Below are 17,563 nucleotides of genomic sequence, written 5' to 3' on the forward strand. Positions count from 1 at the left end.
GTCACCCTATGAGGAGGACCAGGCCTTAAGAAGAGACTGTGTGCATAGGTGTTCTAGTGACAACCTTAGCTGAAGTCCCAGTGGACACCAATTGCCAGACCAGTGAGCAGGGAAGCCTTTGAAATGACAGCCACTGTCTGCTCCTACTGCCTGGGAGAGCCCAAGTGAGAACTGCCTTGCTGAGCCCAGCCAACCCCTAAAGCTGTCAGAAATAATCATGATATGGGCCGGGCACAGTGGCTCATACCTGTAATCCCAGCACTTTGGGAGGCCAAGGAGGGTCGATCACAAGGTCAGGAGATCGAGACCATCCTGGCTAACACAGTGAAACCCCATCTCTACTAAAAATACAAAAAAAAAAAAAAAAATTAGCTGGGCATGATGGCTGGCACCTGTAGTCCCAGCTACTCGGGAGGCTGAGGCAGGAGAATGGCATGAACCCGGGAGGTGGAGGTTGCAGTGAGCCGAGATCACATCACTGCACTCCAGCCTGGGCAACAGAGCTCAAAAAAAAAAAAAAAAAAAATTATGATTGTTGCTGTCTTAACCTACTAAGTTTTGGGGCAATTACTTGTATATTAATAAATAACTGGAGCACATGGCCACTCTGTTCCCCTTGCCAGATGGTGGTTTAGGAATGGGCATGTGACTTGGTTTTGGCCAATAGGACATGACATGAAGTCTGCTGGGGTTGCTTCTGGGAAAGTTGTCTTTGTTCCTTAGAAAAACATAGAGAAAAAGACCACCCTTCTCTTCCCTCTGATGCTGTTGCATCTCGATAGGATGTTTGGAATCACTGTTGCCATCTTGCTACCAACTCGTGGATAAAGGCAACAGAATTCTGCCTTCCTCCCTCTCAACTGTCTCCCCACTGCTACTGCCTGCCATGTGCACTCTGTTATGTATAAATCTTATTCTTCCTTGGAGTGCCGTGAGTATCTTATCTCTTAGCTAAATTCCACATTCTTTGGGGTGTTGTCATCTGGGTGCCTCCATCAGGAGGCAGGGGCTGTGAGGAGTCTACTACTTGAGCTTGGCTGCATTTTGCTTGTAAAACTTACGGCCTCTAGAGTTGGGGATAGAGTCTGGGGACAGAGCCTGATGAGGTGATTTTACCTATACCCCACCATTATAGGAATGAAAAGACAGAAGTCTGGAGGGCTGCTGGTAAGACACAGAGAGCTCAGCAGCACCTGATAGAACTCAGGCCTCTGAACCAGCAGGACAGGGAGCCCATGCATGCAAACCTTCAAGGACGGGGCCACCCAGGCAGAAAATCTTAGCCTCACAGTGAGCACACAGGGAGTCCTGGCTTAACACACCAGAAAGTGGAGGCAGGCCCAGAAGGTCCAGGGTCACAGAGTAGAGGCCCAGGATCCTGGTTCAGGGATGTGAGACTCCAGAGACCTCAGCTCTGCCAGTATTAAGGACATGAGGCCCCATTGCCTGTCCTGGGAGACGTGGATGCTAGAGGGGCACCTGCTCAGTTCCTATTCACTCATCTGCATGCCTGGAACCCAAAGAGCAAAAGCAGCCCGTGTGGGGGCTCTGGGTGGCTCCAGTGTACCACCCTCCACCCCCTGTAGTGGTGACCATTGAGCCTCATCTCTTCTATGGCACATGGAGCAGCCACTGCTGCCATGGATGAACCCACACTCACAGTGCTAGCCAGGCCCCAGGCACAGGCGCATTAGGCAGAATCCACATCCATCCACTTGTGCACCCACTCCCTAGGCAGAGTGCTGTGTTCCAAAGGCAAGTTAACTTCCAAGTGTCACACGAGCATATGAGAGTGGTTCACTGAGTGTGGGGAGAAAGTCAAGACTTGCAGAGCTGCCAGTGGGCCTTTGTACCCCAAATCTAGGCAGCTGGTGAAGGAACAGAGCCCAGGCACCAATTTGCTCAGGCTTTGGTGGAATGTGGCTCCCCTGGCCTCCACTGTCCTTTCTCCACTTACAATGGTTAGTTTTATGTGTCAGTGTGGCTGGGCCACCATGCTGCCCAAATATTTGGCCAAACATTTTTCTAACTGTCCTGTGAAGGTGTGTTTTGGATGACACTAACATTTAAATCAGTGGACACTGAGTAAAGCAATTACCTTTGCTAACGTCGGTGGGCCTCAACCATTGCACTGAAAGCCTGAATAGAACAAAGGCTGACTACCCCTGAGCAGCCAGGATTTCTGCCAGGAGACTGTAAGTTTAGACTCGAACTGCAAGTCCTCATTGGGTCTCCAGCCCACCAGCCTCTGCCATCATATTTTGGTTGTACTCACCAAGCCTCCACAACTTCTTGAGCTAAGTTCTTAAAATAAATCTTTCTTTCTATATATTCATCCTATTGATTCTGTTTCTCTAGAGAACCCTAATAGACCCCCTGTATCTAGGGAGAAGGGAGAGTTACTCAGACATTAAGGAGGGGTGCCCCCCACATGCAGTTCTCTAGGGACATCACTGATAAGCCTGTGGCACCTGTGGATTTCCCCCACACCCCCACCCCAGCTCTGCATGCAGCTCTGGTAACATAATTCTTCTGAAGGTCACTAGTGGGGCTGGGAGGACATCATTGACTCACCCATGGGACAAGACAGAGGGTAGGGGACGGGCACAGTAGCTCATGCCTGTAATCCCAGCACTTTGGGAGGCCAAGGCAGGCGGATCACTTGAGGTCGGGAGTTCAAGACCAACTGGCCAATATGGGGAAATCCCATCTCTACTAAAAATACAAAAATTAGCTGGGCATGGTGGTGCATACCTGCTATCCCAGCTCCTTGGGAGGTTGAGGCAGGAGAATTGCTGGAGCCCAGGAGGCAGAGGTTGCAGTGAGCTAAGATCACACCACTGCACTGACAGAGCAGGAGCTTCACCATCTTATACAAGCACTGCCATTTTAAAGTTCACCTTGATCAAAAACCACCTAAATCCAAAGGATGTCAGCCTAATGGCTAAGGTCAGCATGACCATAAACCACAAATGACATCTCTGACTAGAACTATTCCGAACCCCTCCCCGACCAGAGACATGCCAGCCCTGAGATAACTTCCCCTCCAGCCAGAGAGATGTCAGCCCCAAGATAACCTCTTGCTGACCAGAGACATTCCAACCCTGCCATAAACTTCTCCCCCACACAGAAACATTCCAAGCTCTTTCACCAATAAATACTCTTAGTCTGACCTAAAAAATCATCCAGAAGCCCCTCTCAGGTTTATTCTCCAAAATAAACCTGTCTTTGACTGTTGAGCTACTTTTTGTGGTTCTTTCCTCTTTCTTTAACTCTTACATGCACTCCAGCCTGGGTGACGGAGCAAGACATCGTCTCACAAAAAAAAAAAAAAAGGGGGTAGTGAGTTCCAGGTGTGGGGGAATCAATGTCAGATTGTTCCCTGTTACCCCAACTCATTTTATTCCATAATTCATAACACTTGGGTTTATTAGTGTTATTAGTCCCCTCCCGTTTTTTTACAGTGCTTGAGGAAACAAAAAATCAGAATGTATATTGAAGAAGAGAACCTAATTTATGATTTCTGAGTTGAGTTTGTACATGTTTAATGCTTGGTAAAAATCTCCTGATTGACAAGAGGCTGCAACTAGGCCCTGATTCTGAGATGAATTTATAGACAGAAAGGAAATTGTGATGGTGGTGTGATTATTGACACATTCACCCACCCCCAATGGGGAAAAAATGGCCCAGAACCTGTTCCTAAGATGTATGTAAACCACATCTTCCCAGGCTAAGGGCTCCTTCATTTAGCAGCTCAGCATCAGGGCCAGTAAAGACAGAACCTAGTGATGTCTGAGTCCACAATCAGCTTGTATTTAGGAGTGGATTCTATTTTTTCCAGGTGCACAAAAAACAAGCCTGGCACAGTGACAGAGAAAGAGTGTTCTAGAGAGAGAAGAGTGCAATTAGGAGCTAATTACATTGATAAAAATTGGGAGTAGAGCTCACCTAAATGATTGTCCAGTTTAGAAACGCTATCTAACAGTCTCCAAGCACAAAAATGGATTCCTTTACTTTGTTGTGGGGAGAACATGGTTTTGGTATTATTCTGTAAACAGTAACTGAAGAATACAACAGTCATTGCAAGGGTGCCAGTGGAGAGGGAAGGGGGCCTCGCAATTGCTATCAGTTTATAGGTAAGGATTGAAAAGTCACAAAAGCAACAGGGAGCCTCCCACAGGAGGCTGAGTCATTGGCGTTGTGGGTGGGTAGGAGGAGAGTGGGCTTGGAAACCATTTAGGCCAAGCCCCTCAGAGTGGAAGGGTGTTGCTCAAGGATTCGTGGTGAATGAGTGGCTAAATTGGGACCAGAACGGGCTTCTCTTATCTTTCTCCTCTACCATGCTGTGAGACACATGGAAGAATCCAACAACAAAATACCTGTTATGGGCTAAACTCTGTCTTCCCTAAATTCATTTGTAGAATGACCCTCAGTACCTCAGAATATGACTATATTTAGAGATATAGAGCATTTAAAGAGGTTATTTCATGAAAATTAACCAATTAATTGGGGATGAACCCAAATCCAATCTGACTGGTGTCCGTATCAGGAGAGGGAATTTGGACACACTGAGGGACACCGGGGACACGGGCACACAGACCACATGAGAACACAGCAGGAAGGTAGCCATCTGCAAGCCAAGGACAGAGGCCTCAGAAGAAACCAATCCTGCCGTCACCTTGATCTTGGACTCCGGTCCCCAGAACTGTAGGAAAATTCGTGTGTGTTTTTAAGCCACCCAGCCTGTCGTAGTTCATTATGGCAGCCCAGCTGCCTAACACACAGCCCCTCCAAGGCTGCACACACCAGACGTGCAGCTTTCTGGACTACATGCTGGAGTCCACGTATCACCATCATGGCTTTCTGTTCTCAGAAACTAATGGCGTCTTAAAGAGGGCAAGAGGAGAGCAGGCAGAACAGCGACACACAGCATTGTTTTGCTACTCAAAATCTCAAAACCAAAAACGTCTAAGCTGAGCCGACACTTGGAGAGCTAAGGGGTACATGGCTTGCAGTGGCTTCTGTGGACTTTCAGAAGGTGATTAAAACCCCCCTAGGTCCGGTTTCCCACCAGAAGGATGGGTGTCACACTGCCTGGTCTTCTGAAAAAATCTGATTTGCCTACATCTGTCCTACACCCAGGAAGCAGACACTCCTCTATATTAGGATTAAATTGGCAACCCCCAAATGTTCACAGGCAGCCTTCGGAGAGCAGCTGGATTATTCCAAGTCTGCCTTTGTTTGAACTCAAGACCACCAGGTGTCATCAAATCCAGCTCCCACTCCCAGGCAGCCTCTTCAAAGGCTACCTTCCACTTAGGTGGTTTAGCTGTCTACAAGATTCCATCTTAGGGCCTTGGTCCAGAAATATTGACCTTGTTAAGGGGACAGTATCCCCAGGACCAGAAACAGTGTCTGGTAATAGGAACTCAGACCAGCCCAATTCTAAAATTCTCATTGTCAGAATCAGTTATTTGGGTTAAGGCATAAAAGGCTCTTGTAAAATATGTTATCAAAGGGCCATACATATTACGATGTCTTCAGCCATTAACACCTCTTTGTGACTTCATCAGTGTGACCTCAGAGCCACCCTTAGTCCCTTAGGGCCAGGGCCCAGGGCAGCTGAGTTCTGGTGTGAGGCAAGGAGAAAAGGTTCACAGCCTGTGTCGGGGAGGGAAGAGCACGGACAGGTGTGTCACGTGGAGGGACATGGGTGACAAAAAAGGAGAAAGGGTTCAGAAGGAACACTGCCAGCTTGACGTGTCTAAGCCAGCCAGACCTCTGTATCAGAGTCACCTTTTGGCCAGATGGTGCAGATCTTGAACATGAATAGCCAGGCCAGTTGGCAAATGCACAAGTCCAGCTGCATCTGTGTAAGGAGCTTGGCATCTCAGAGCTGGCCCTGACCTAGGGCCATGAAGTTGGGGGTGCAGGAAGAATATACAGAGGGAATATCAGTTTCTCCTGGGCTTGCGGGGACCTGCTGGCTTCCTGGAGCCACTGCTGTGATTGGCACTCACATGGGCGGGGCTTCTCCCATGTTCCCAGACAGTCAGCTTGCCCACAGACTCCAGACTCCCACACCCACGCTGGGGCGGTTAGAGCCCTTCTGGAGAAGCAGGGAGAGGACTGGGGTCAAGTGACAACATCTAAGCGTGGGTGACCTGGGCCTGTCAACCACAGGCCTGGGGCTCAGGGGTCACCTGGAGAGAACAGGAAGGGTTGTTTGGCCGCCCACAGTCCAGGGAGTGGGGAGGCCGAGGCTCAGCAGGGCGAAGAGGACATCTGGTCATAGTCAGGGCACTTGAGCAAGGCGGGGTAGTTGCTGTTCATCTGCAGGGAGGCCTCGCTGGAGATGTCGGAGGGGCTGCGGCCCCTGACCCAGGCGTCTGGGTGTAGGAACTGGCCTGAGTAATCGGAGCAGTTGCTCAGCCGAGGGCGGTAGAAGCCAGGGTGGGGCCTGTACATGTCCTCCGCGGTGTACCGCTTCATGAACAGGTACACAGACATCACCCCGGCACTCTACAGGGAGAAGACAGCAGAGGACGGCTCGCTGCTGGGGCCTGCCTCATCTCCCCTGGCTGGGGTTTGCACAAGACACAGCTTGAATAGGGTGGAAAGTGAATGTGGGGACAGGAGCAGGGCCCTGGGTACATCCTGGCTGGAGGAGACCCAGGAAGGTAAGACTGATACATTCTGGGATGAGGAAGGGAAGTAGAGTGGGTGGCCCAGGGTCCAAAATGCTTGTGGAATGTCCCCTCTCCCCACTCTCCCCGGCTCAGTGGAGCAATGCCCAGCCCCAGCCTATCCCTACGTAGGGTGACGGGCTTTACCTCCGTTAAAAGGAAGGAGATGGCGGCGAAGGCAAACGACCACCCATACTTGTAGTTGAAGTAGGTCTCTGCATCCTTGGTCCTGTTGAGCATCTCGTCGTTGATGCTGGAGATGTAGAGCACCAGGCCCACCACGAGAGAGAGGCCTGGTTGGGCAGCAGGGAAGAGGGGATGCTCAGCCCAGAGGCCCTGGAAGTTTGCTGAGGTGGCACCCACCTCCCTTTGCAATTCAGGAGCAAAGCCGCCGGCCTTGGGGTAACGATGCTCTCAGTGGAGTTCAAAGGAGAGCAGAAACTTTCCTCCCGAGCACCCTGTTTAGACCAGCACCTTCTAGACAGCAGATAGTTTCAGGGAAGAAGCTCCTATATACCTGCCCTCCTAAGCCATGGGCTAAGCCCAATGATTCTCACCCTGCTGTGCGTATCTGTTACACAGGCCTGAGCCCCAGCTCTGGACATTCTGATACACCTAGTCCGGGATGGGGACCTGGCACTGTATTTTCTTTTTTTGAGGTGGATTTTCACTCTTGTCGCCCGGGCTGGAGTGCAGTGGCGTGATCTTGGCTCACTGTAACCTCTGCCTCCCAGGTTCAAGTGATTCTCCTGCCTCAGCCCCCCAAGTAGCTGGGATCACAGGTGCCTGCCACCATGCCCAGCTGATTTCGTGTTTTTAGTAGAGACGACGTTTCTCCATGTTGGCCAGGTTGGTCTTGAACTCCTAACCTCAAGTGATCGCCCGCCTCAGCCTCCCAAAGTGCTGGGATTACAGGCGTGAGCCACTGTGCCTGGCACTGCATTTTCTTAAGAGGGCTGTGAACCACTGAGCTAGAAAGTGGCTTTTACAGAACTGAAGAGTAAAATAGGCCCCCTGGGCAGAGAGAGTCACGATGGTAGGTGGCACCTATCATTGTGGTGTGCCCCCATGTGGCCCATGGTCTGTGCAACCCACCTGACCACAAGGTGTGGCCTGTCTGAGGGATCTTTAGGTAGGGGAGGTAAAGGGAGTTTGTCCAGATTTTGGCAAGCTTTAAATCAAGAGGCCGGGGGGAGACCAACCTCTTACTGCCAAAGTGCAAATGACTGCCTCAGGCATCAGTTCTATCAATTAGTAGCTGTAATTGAATCAAGACATAATTAATTACTCTGTTTTGAGCTGTTCAGGTTTAATTCCACTCACATTATTTTATGAAACTAGGGCATCTGGAAGGATGAATGCTAAAGGAAAATTGGTGTGACTGAAACCTTCCTGGCACTTATGTTTGAATCATTGGTGCCCTAAATGAACCCTCTTTATTGTTATCATTGAAATGACTTCATGTGGCCCATCTCAATCCTGGATTTCTGATCCTGTAGCACACTGCTGAAAAACCTCATGTATGTCAAAGCTACTGTTTATAGCTTTGGCTATCATGAAGTTCACAGAAGGAAAAATAAAAAGCTTAACCCTAGGTCTGTACCTCTTGGACTATGTGGAAATATCACCATGGAAAGGCCGGGCTGATGACATTGCTGGTGCTCAATAAATATGTGTTGGGTTGATGCATGGAAGGGTGGAAGGATGGATTGATAGATGGAAGAATGGATGGATGATGGGTTGGTGGGTAGATTGAAAAATGGATGGACAGATGGATGGAAAGAAGCGTGGGTAGGTGTGTGGGTGGGAGGATGGATGGATGGATGAATGAATGGAAGGAGAAAGAGTGGCTCTTGGACATCAGACTTTCTGACTGCCATCTGGCTCCCAAGCTACGTTGACAAGAAAACATTGGGAAAAGGATCCTAAAATTACTTAGGAGTCAGGTGGTAATCAGAATGCTTGGTATCCAATAGCTGTTTTTCCTTTCTTTCCATCCATCAATCCATCCATCAATTATTCAAGCTATTCACCCATCCATTTTCCATCCAAACATCTTCTCCCCAGGATCCCTAACCAGTTAGTCAGTCCAGGGCACCTAAATTACATGCCCCAAGAGCCACTTCTTTGGCCCGAGTCATTATCTCCAAAAGAAAAGGTCTCCACAGGTCACCTTGAAAAGGAGAAAGAGTCCACCTTTATTTACTGTTTTCTTTCCCCTTCTCACTCTACACACCAGCCATGAGTAATCTCATTCATGTCCATGGATTCCTTTCCCACTCCCTAGGCTGGTAGCTCTCCAATCTCTATCTTTGGTCCAAGCCACTCCCATGAGCCCCAGACGCTGACCTCTGGCAGCCTTCTGGACACCTCTTCCCAGATGTCATAAGGGTACCTCAAACTCAGCATTTCCTACACTAAACTCGTGATCTGCCCAAATCTGCTCCTTCTCTCTGTGATCCCTGAATCAATGATGTGATATGCCATCCACCCAGTGCTCAAGCAAGAAATTGGCACTCACCTTGACTCTTCCCTGGAAGCCTCATCCTAGTTCTGTTGAGTTCACCTCTCAAATGTCACTCGAACCCTCTCATTTCTTTCTTCTCCACCATCAACCCCCTGTTTGGGCCATCACCTCTACTATTGGAATAGCCTCTTGCCTAGTCTCCCTGCCTCCTGTCTTGCTTCCCTCCCTGCCTCCATTCCCCAGCATGGTCATTCTAAAATCCAAACCCAATCGTGTCATCCGTTGGCTCAAAATCCATCTAAGTCTTCTCCTAAAGTCCGAAATCCATAAGATGACCTCGGATGCCTTCCCCAGTCTCTCTTCTCACTACAGTTTTCCTTGCACCTGCCATGATGAGCTACGATTACACTCAGTTCCCCCACTGCTTCATCCTCCCTCTTCCCTCCAGGCTACTTTTCCACCCCCACCCCCAACCTCACTTCTTTGCCTAATTCTTACTCATCCTTTAGCTTGCCTCCTCCTGGTAGTCTTCCATGACCAATCTGCCCTGAGTTTCAGCCACTGGTCTTGACCCCCACTGCAGTCCTTGCTGGCCACCATTCATAGTCCTATTCACACTGGGTTCCTATCTCCTGTCTACTGTTTGTATCTCCCATTACACTGCCCTTTTTGTAGGCAGTGATGCCAGCAGCCAGAATAAGGCCTGGTAGATATCATGAATGAATAAAAAGAAGAAAACTGAAGTACAACCTGGCATCAGTCCAGGAAGACAAGTCCATGTTGAAGGGGTCTAGGAGGGTTTATGGTGTGGTATGTGACTGGAGAGGGAAGGAGACAGCAGGAGTCTCGGGAGGACAGCTGGGGGATGGGGGGGGGTGAAGGATCCATTATTCCAAAGGCAGATTGTGTTTAATATTCATGCACAAATATGAAGACATAGCCCCTTCAAAAATAGGAATACTCAAGACAGTGGGAATTAAAAAGTCCTTAGGGGTAGTGATGTGTGGAGTGAGGAAGGAACCCTGGGTTCCAATCCCAGATTTGCCCGAGGGGAGCCTGTGCAGTCACCCCTCCTGTGGAGCCTCTGTTGCTCTTCTGGAAGGTAATAATGGGTCCAGGGTCCTCAGATGTTTCCTCCAGCTCTGACTCAATTCTGTCTGGATGACTGACTCAGCCTGTCCTAATTCCAGGAGTTCCCAATGCAGAGTTGTTGGGAGTTAAACAGCAAAAGTCCAGGGTTGCCGGGCATGGTGGCTCATGCCTGTAATCCCAGAACTTTGGGAGGCCAGGGCAGTTGAATCACTTGAGCTCAGGAGTTTGAGATCAACCTGGCCAACATGGAATAAACCCTATCTTTACCAAAAATACAAAAATTAGCCAGGTGTGATGGCAGGCACCTGTAATCTCAGCTACTTGGGAGGCTGAGGCAGGAGAATTGCTTGAATTCAGGAGGTGGAGGTTGAAGTGAGCCGAGATCATGCCACTGCACTCCAGCATGGGTGCCAGAGCAAGACTCTCTCCAAAAAAAAAAAAAAATGCAGGGTGCAAGAAAAGAAAACAACACAACTTACCTGAGAGGATAAAGAAGATGCCAGAGACAAAGGCCAATATCGTCCGGTGGGGACGGATGTGTCCAATGTTGCTCAGGATAAACCCAATGAACATGAAGAAGAGGCTGACCAGAGGGAATGGTGTGGCTGAGCGGATCATCTCTAATTAACAGGACAAAAGGGCACCCTGTTAGTCTCCAGGCCTGACTCATTCCTCATCATTTTGAGTTGAGTGTTCCTGGCAGTATCTACCAACAGGTCCTCAAATCTCCACCCCTGCAGGGGTTCCCCAGACTCTACCCCCATCAGGTGGCCTGGGGATCTCCCATTATTAGCAGGACTTTTGTCCCTGAGGTGGGCCTGGAAGGTCTGACTTCAAGTGTCAGCATCTTCAGGGCCTCTGTCATTTCCCCCGAGCATAAGCTACTACCCTCCTGGGGGTCCACACTGTCTACCAATACGGAGTCCATACTGCCTGCAAATACGGCAGCTGTGGAAGGGCCAGGTCATTCCATCTTGCTTCCTCTTCCAGGCAGATTCACCATTTCCGTGGGCAAGAGGTTGCTCTGAATGGTGCAGGGGACAGTTACAGCCTCTGTTTTCTTCAACTTGTAATTACTTGGGTAGCAGTTCTGTTGGGGCTAGTCTTTGTCCTTGGTTCCTGAGAGGTAACCTCTAAATTCTTGGAATTTTCCAAGGATGGGAGTGTCTTCATTATTCATGGTAGGTCTCTCAACCACACTTGAGTTTTTGCTAACCAGGTGGCTCAGGATGGGGGCTAGAAACACCAACCACGGGATTAGAAGATTGGGGTTTTGAGCCAGGTGATATCAGTCTGGCCTCTAGGGAAGGTAAGGGGCTGGAGGGTGAGTTCAGTCACATGATCAATAATGTAATAAATCATGCCTATGTAATGAAACCCAATAAAACCTCTGGACACCAAAGCTCAGCTGAGCTTCCTGGTTGATGAACGCATCAGTGTGTGAAGATGGTGACACAACCTGATTCCATGGAGAGAAGACTCTGAAGCTCCACATTCAGGACCCACCCCCAGACCTTGCCCTATGTGTCTCTTCATCTGGCTGGTCCTGATTTGTGTCCTTTGTAATAAAATTGGAATGGTAAGTATAGCACTTTCCTGAGTTCTGTGAGTCATTTTTGCAAATTATTGAACCTGATGGAGTTACGGGAGCTCCCATATTTGGAGCTAATTGGTCAGAAGTGCAGGAGGCCAGGGACCTCTGAATTTGCAGCTGGCATCTGAAATAAGGGTAGTCTTGCTAGGGGCTGAGACCTTAAACCTGTGGAGTCTCTGTTAACTCCAGGCAATTAGTATCAGAATTGCATTGCAATATCGCAAATTCATACTGGGGGCAGAACTGACTCTGTTGAGGTCAAGGCCATAAAGTCAGGCTCCCTGGAATCCAGAGAGCTCAGTTCCCTGATTGATGCCTGGGTCAGTAGAGTGGGAGACTCCAGCAACCTGTTTTCACTACTGGAAAATTAAGCTGTGGTGAACTCAGGTCAGCATACCCAGTGGAGTCTAAGGGCATTCCTCTTGAGAAATATGCTGGCACCCTGACTCTTCCCTCTGCCCTGCTCCTCTCTGTCCAGCCAGTGGCCCAGGTTGCCAGACTCAAGGCACTTACTCAGAACATTGACCGTGGACTCTGATGTCAGCTGGGTGTTCATGGGCATCACATATTCAATGGTGAAGCAACGCCCCCGCTCCTCACCTGTGGAGACAAGAATCGCATTTCCAGGTCCTTCTTGAACATGGATTTGAAGTTAGTTCATTCAAATAGTATTTCCAGGTGTTTTTAGCATCTTTGACCTGCTGTGTCTTTGCACCTGAGCTGGATCCAAACCCTATGGGGGTCCTGTCCCTGGCTCATAGCCCACAGCAGGGGTGGAGGCATGTCCTGACATGACAACCTTCCTGGAGAAGCACCTGTGTGAGGATGGACCCAAGCACCAAGAGTCACATGAAAAGTGGTTGGTATTGCAAACTCTCCATGCTGAGTGAACAACTGGTGCCATCTCATTGCATTTGGCCAGATGGGGCTGACAATGGTGCATAGCTGACTTAGATTGTCCAGTGTGGGTGTCATGGAGCAGAACTCCAAAAGCCTTGTCAACCGCCCTGGAAACCAGATCCTAGTGACTTCAAACTCCAGATTTAAGCACAGACCAATGCCACTCAGTCTGGGGCAGAAGAAGTCAGAGTTGGATGCCATTCCCATGGCAGACTCAACACCTTGAGGTATCTTCCCTGCTAAATACTGGTGGGAACCAATACCCACTCCAACCCCCAAAGCTGTACTATCAAGCTGGGAGGAAAAAGGCTGGGAGAGCCAAACTGTGTGTCTTCCCAATGCACACATAAGTTACAGGTCCCTACCAAGAAAAGCCCAGTGACCACACTGTGGCAATCCAGGCCAGCCCAGGCTTGCAGCTAGTCTTGTATGACTTGGAGATGCTTTTCTTGTGCAGGCAGGTCTTGGGCCATAATAAAGGGATAAGGGATAGAATTCTTGGAGTGGTAACTTGAAGGGTTACAGAGAAGCCCCTAGTGAGTGAAAAGGCAGGTCCAGATAAGTGGGGTCAAAACCTCTACCATGCAGCAGAAGCTGGAGAGACCTGCTCATGAATTTCCTCTGTGCCATTTTATGGAGGAACAGAGAAACTGCCAAGTATCTTCTATTCTATAAACTAGTGGATGCAAGGAAGCTGAGTTAAGGAGACTTAACCTCTTTGAATCTTCATTTCTGCATTTGCAAAGTGGAAATAATGAGTCCTGTGTTGCAGTACTGTTGGGAGGATTATATGGGATCAGTACCTCAATGAGCTAAGGCATGCATGAACATTTGAGATCTGTGCAGTGTCATTCGCATCTAGTCCTGGGAGCAGAGTGTGGGGAAGGCATAGTTACATTCATCTTTCAGGAAGGAAGACCTGGGAGGTGAAAAGACTGGCTCAAATGAACATCGAGAATCAGGACTTGAGTTTGGAACAGGGTCCCAGTCACTGCAGGGAGCACCACCCGCCATATATAGGGATCATCCATGGTGAACGGTCTCTTTCCAGTATCTCTTGGCCATCTCTTCCCAGGGAGGGACCTCTTGGGGCAGGTGATGTCAGGGGGCAGGGCTGTCCCCAACCTTGGGCACCTTTACCTGCAAGGAAGCAGACCCGCCAGAGGCCTGAGTGCAGGGACATCTTGATCTCGGTGCTCTGGTTCTGGGGCACAATCACACCCTCCTCCAGGTACAGCCAGTAGTCGGTGCTGACCGCGATACCCAGGAGGCCCAGGCCACAGACAGCAAAGACGCTGCTCAGCAGGGTCAGGGCCTTCCTCCCGCAGGCACTCATCTTCCTGGACCGTTGCTGGGCGGCCAGTTGTCACACTCCCACCAGCACGGACTGTGCTCTGGGGCCAGGGAGAGTGGGTGAGCAGATGGCAGTGCTCACGGCTCTGAGAAGACAAAGATGAGGAGCCAGTAACTAAAGTCAACCCCCAACCTGGCTCAGTGGATGGGTAAAGACCACCAGGCAACCCCCAGGACACCGAGTCACCACAACAGAGGTGCCACCCTCTCCCCAACCCTGCAGCAATTCAGAGCATTCTTGGCATGCCACTGCAAGGACCCCCTTGTCCTCTCTGGGAGTCCCCTTGCTGGGTACTGCCATTCATTCATTCATTCATTCAGCAACCCATTGTGCCAGACATGGGAGATACAAAAATGAACATGACACTATCCTTGTCATTGAAGGGCTTCCCATCTAGAAGAACAAATGCACCCCCAAAGCAATTAAATGCAGCCCTTTGAGGGCTGTGGTAGAGACCTGTCCAGAAGTAGAGAGGAAGAATGGAGGAGAGCACTCTGCTGGGTGAGCGTCTCTGTGTTGAAAAGGATTCTGAGACTCCAATACACTCTGTGAGAGATGCTGACTCCAGACAGGACACTGGCAGCAGCCTTGGGAAGGAGTAGAGGGGCAGGGAAGACTTCTTAGAGGAAGGTATCCTCCACATGTGACACTAATCAGTTGCAGGACTGGGTCAACACAAGTAAAGAAGCCACACCACAGTCCAAGTGCAACAGCCTCCTAAATCCACCTAATCAGAAATGGGCTGACTCTTGCCTGCTCAGCACACTATGTTGGCAGGGGCCAGCTCTGAACGAGAAAAATAGAAGCTAAGTGTCTATGCAAGGTCAACCACAAGCCCCACCTGCTGATACCTGCCAGGGTCAGGCACTGGACTTGGAGCTAGAAAACAGTGGAGAGCGAGGCAGATGGATGCCAGCCCCCATGGAGCCCATAGCCAGTCTCAGGGCTCCTGTGCTCTGGCTGTAATCTAGAATCACCTAGGAAGTGTCTAAAAATCCGTGATACCCTGGCGCTGCTCCGAGATGCTGATACAGCTGGGCTCAAGTGGGGCCTGGGCAATGGCATTTTTTAAATGCTGCCAAGTGATTCTAATGTGTAGCCAAAGTTCAGAACAATTGGTCTTTGCTACTCCAGGTATGGTCCATGGACCAGTCACACGGGCATCACCAGGCAGCTGGTTAGAAAAATAGATTCTCTGGCCTTTCCAACATCCTAAATTGAAATCTGCATTTTAACAGGATCCAGGTGAGTTGTCTGCCTACTAAAATCTGAGAAGTGCTGTGCCAATCAAACAGGTGATGGCATTGTAATGTAGCAACTGCTATGATGGGGGAAAACCCAGGATACGACAAGGGCCCAGAAGGGGTCATCCAGTGGGGTTGGAGGGGGCAGGCAGAGCCATCTCTAGAAGAGGGTGAGGCCTGGGGCAACTCAGAAAGGTTGTGTCACCCAAGCCAGCCGTGGCTGCAAGTTTGCTATACACTGTCAGCATCTTTCACTGGCTCCTTGCAATATTGCAAAGTCAGAACTTTTGAAACAGGATGTTAGTGATGTTTAGGAAAGAGGTGCAGCAGTGCTTTGGTGCAGTCTACCAATACCAGGGCTCCAGTGGTGTCCTAGGGCCCTGCCCCAGGGATGGTATCATGTCCCAGTTGAGATCCGAGGCACGGGTGGGTATTGAGACAGCTGAAAAGGGATAGAAGCCAGATTTGTCTACAGAGTCTGAGTTGACCATAGGAGGAGAGTGAGAGAGATTAGAGCCTCTTTGTGAGAAGGGGTTGGGGGGGTGCACGCTGGCCCTACAAGTCTGCCCTGCCCTAGCAGCTGATCATGGGAAAGTTGATTGATCTACAGAGTGAGCCACACATTGGCTTCCCAGAGGCATGCATGAGTCTATGTCCACGTTTGCAAGGCTGAAGAGGACAGGGCTTTAAGCCACAATGATCCTTTCTGTGTTGGCTTTGACAAAGGAGGAAGAAATGAAACGCCAAACAGTCAGCCCTCTCCATGCAGCCAAGTCATTCTCCATGCGGGCAGAGGGGAGCAGGACAGCTTGTATCTAGCACAGGTATCTAGTAAAGCGCCTATAAGCCCTGTGCTTGCGGCTGCGGAAGAGGTGACAAAATCAGAGGTATTGCTGCTTGCAGAGTTTGCGAGCTGGAAAAATGGGAAACCACAGCATCCCGTTCTGACTGAAGGTAGGGTAGCATCGTAACAGGCAGAACCCAGGTCCTGAGGAAGAGAAGCCGACTCCTAGCAGAGGCCCCGGGCAAGGCTGCTGCCAATTGGTGGGAAGCAGTCGTGACATTGTAATGATAGTATTTTTATATTAACAGTAGTTAGCCAAATACTGTCATTTACACTTGAAGCTCACAAAGTCCCAACATCTGCCAAAGGAAATGGAATTGAAACTCCAAAGATGGTTAGCAGGGGTAAGGGGAGCAGTGGAGAACAAAGGGATATGGCTCCCATAGGCGAACAGAGCCTTGAACTTACTACACTCAACCATGCTACTAAACGTCCATGTAAGGTTGGGAAATTAACCTCTGCTATGGTTTGGATAAGGTGGTTTTTTTGTCCCCACCAAACCTCATGTTGAAATTTATCCTCAATGTGGCAGTGTGGGGAGGTGGGCCTAGTGGAAGGTGTCTGGGGTCATGGGATCCCTCAGGAATGGCTTGGTGCTGTTATCATGGCAGTGAGTTCTCACCCTGGAAGACTGGATTAGTTTGAGGGAATGAATTAGTTCCCTTGAGACAGAGTTGTTATAAGGCCTCAGGTTTCCTCCGTTTCCTTCTTGCCCTTCTCTGTTGTGTTGTGATGCCATATGAAAGCCCTCATCACAGGCCAGGGATATGGCCTTGAACGTTTCAGCCTGCAGAACCAAGAGCTAAATAAACCTCTTTTCTTTGTAAATTATCCAGTCTCAGGTATTCTCTTATAGCAACACAGAACAAATGAAGACACTCTCTGAAGCCTAATTTTCTCCTGGATAACATGGAGGAAGAGACTAATAATAAAAGCTAAAGTATATTGAATGTTTATCATTGTTAGGCATCCTGTTAAGTACTTTACTCCCTATTCTAATCCTGGCTATTTTATTACCATCCCCATTTTACAAGTGAGCAAACTGAGATTAGAGAGGTTAAGAAGCTTACACAAGAGCACTCAGCTGGCAAACGGTGTTACCTGCATTTGAACCTTACCTTGCCCTACTCCCAAGCCCTTTTACAAGGCTTGCATTCTCAAACTCCGACCCCCATGAGTTTATCCAAAGTGGGTTATATGGAGCAATAATTCCATGGAATATTCTAGAAAAAGTGACTCTGGTTAAAAGGAAAAAAACCCACCTTGTGAGAAGCACTGCACCTAGCTCTGGAAGAACTGCATTGCACATTATGGTAAAGACTTTGAAAAGCCTGATTAGCTTGGCTTATTTCAGTATTTTCCAAACTTAATTGAGAGAAAAA

General features: G+C 49.3%; 1 protein-coding gene across 1 annotated transcript in view; it reads right to left on the reverse strand.

Annotated features, from left to right (window-relative positions):
- Window positions 1–5,507: 5,507 nt before the first annotated feature.
- Window positions 5,508–17,563, reverse strand: part of CACNG5 (calcium voltage-gated channel auxiliary subunit gamma 5) — a 51,779-nt gene continuing 39,723 nt past the window's right edge. Inside the window, exons 2-6 of the mRNA XM_033183906.1 lie at window positions 13,880–14,178; window positions 12,353–12,439; window positions 10,725–10,865; window positions 6,834–6,979; window positions 5,508–6,522 (exon numbers count right to left, since the gene is read on the reverse strand). Of these exons, the coding sequence (XP_033039797.1) occupies window positions 6,265–6,522; window positions 6,834–6,979; window positions 10,725–10,865; window positions 12,353–12,439; window positions 13,880–14,075 (828 nt within the window). The 5' untranslated portion in view covers window positions 14,076–14,178 and the 3' untranslated portion in view covers window positions 5,508–6,264. The remainder of the gene's footprint in view (window positions 6,523–6,833; window positions 6,980–10,724; window positions 10,866–12,352; window positions 12,440–13,879; window positions 14,179–17,563) is intronic.

The sequence above is a fragment of the Trachypithecus francoisi genome, unplaced genomic scaffold (genome assembly GCF_009764315.1).
Source record: "Trachypithecus francoisi isolate TF-2019V2 unplaced genomic scaffold, Tfra_2.0 Lachesis_group20, whole genome shotgun sequence".
In the NCBI taxonomy this organism is placed as follows: Eukaryota; Metazoa; Chordata; class Mammalia; order Primates; family Cercopithecidae; genus Trachypithecus; species Trachypithecus francoisi.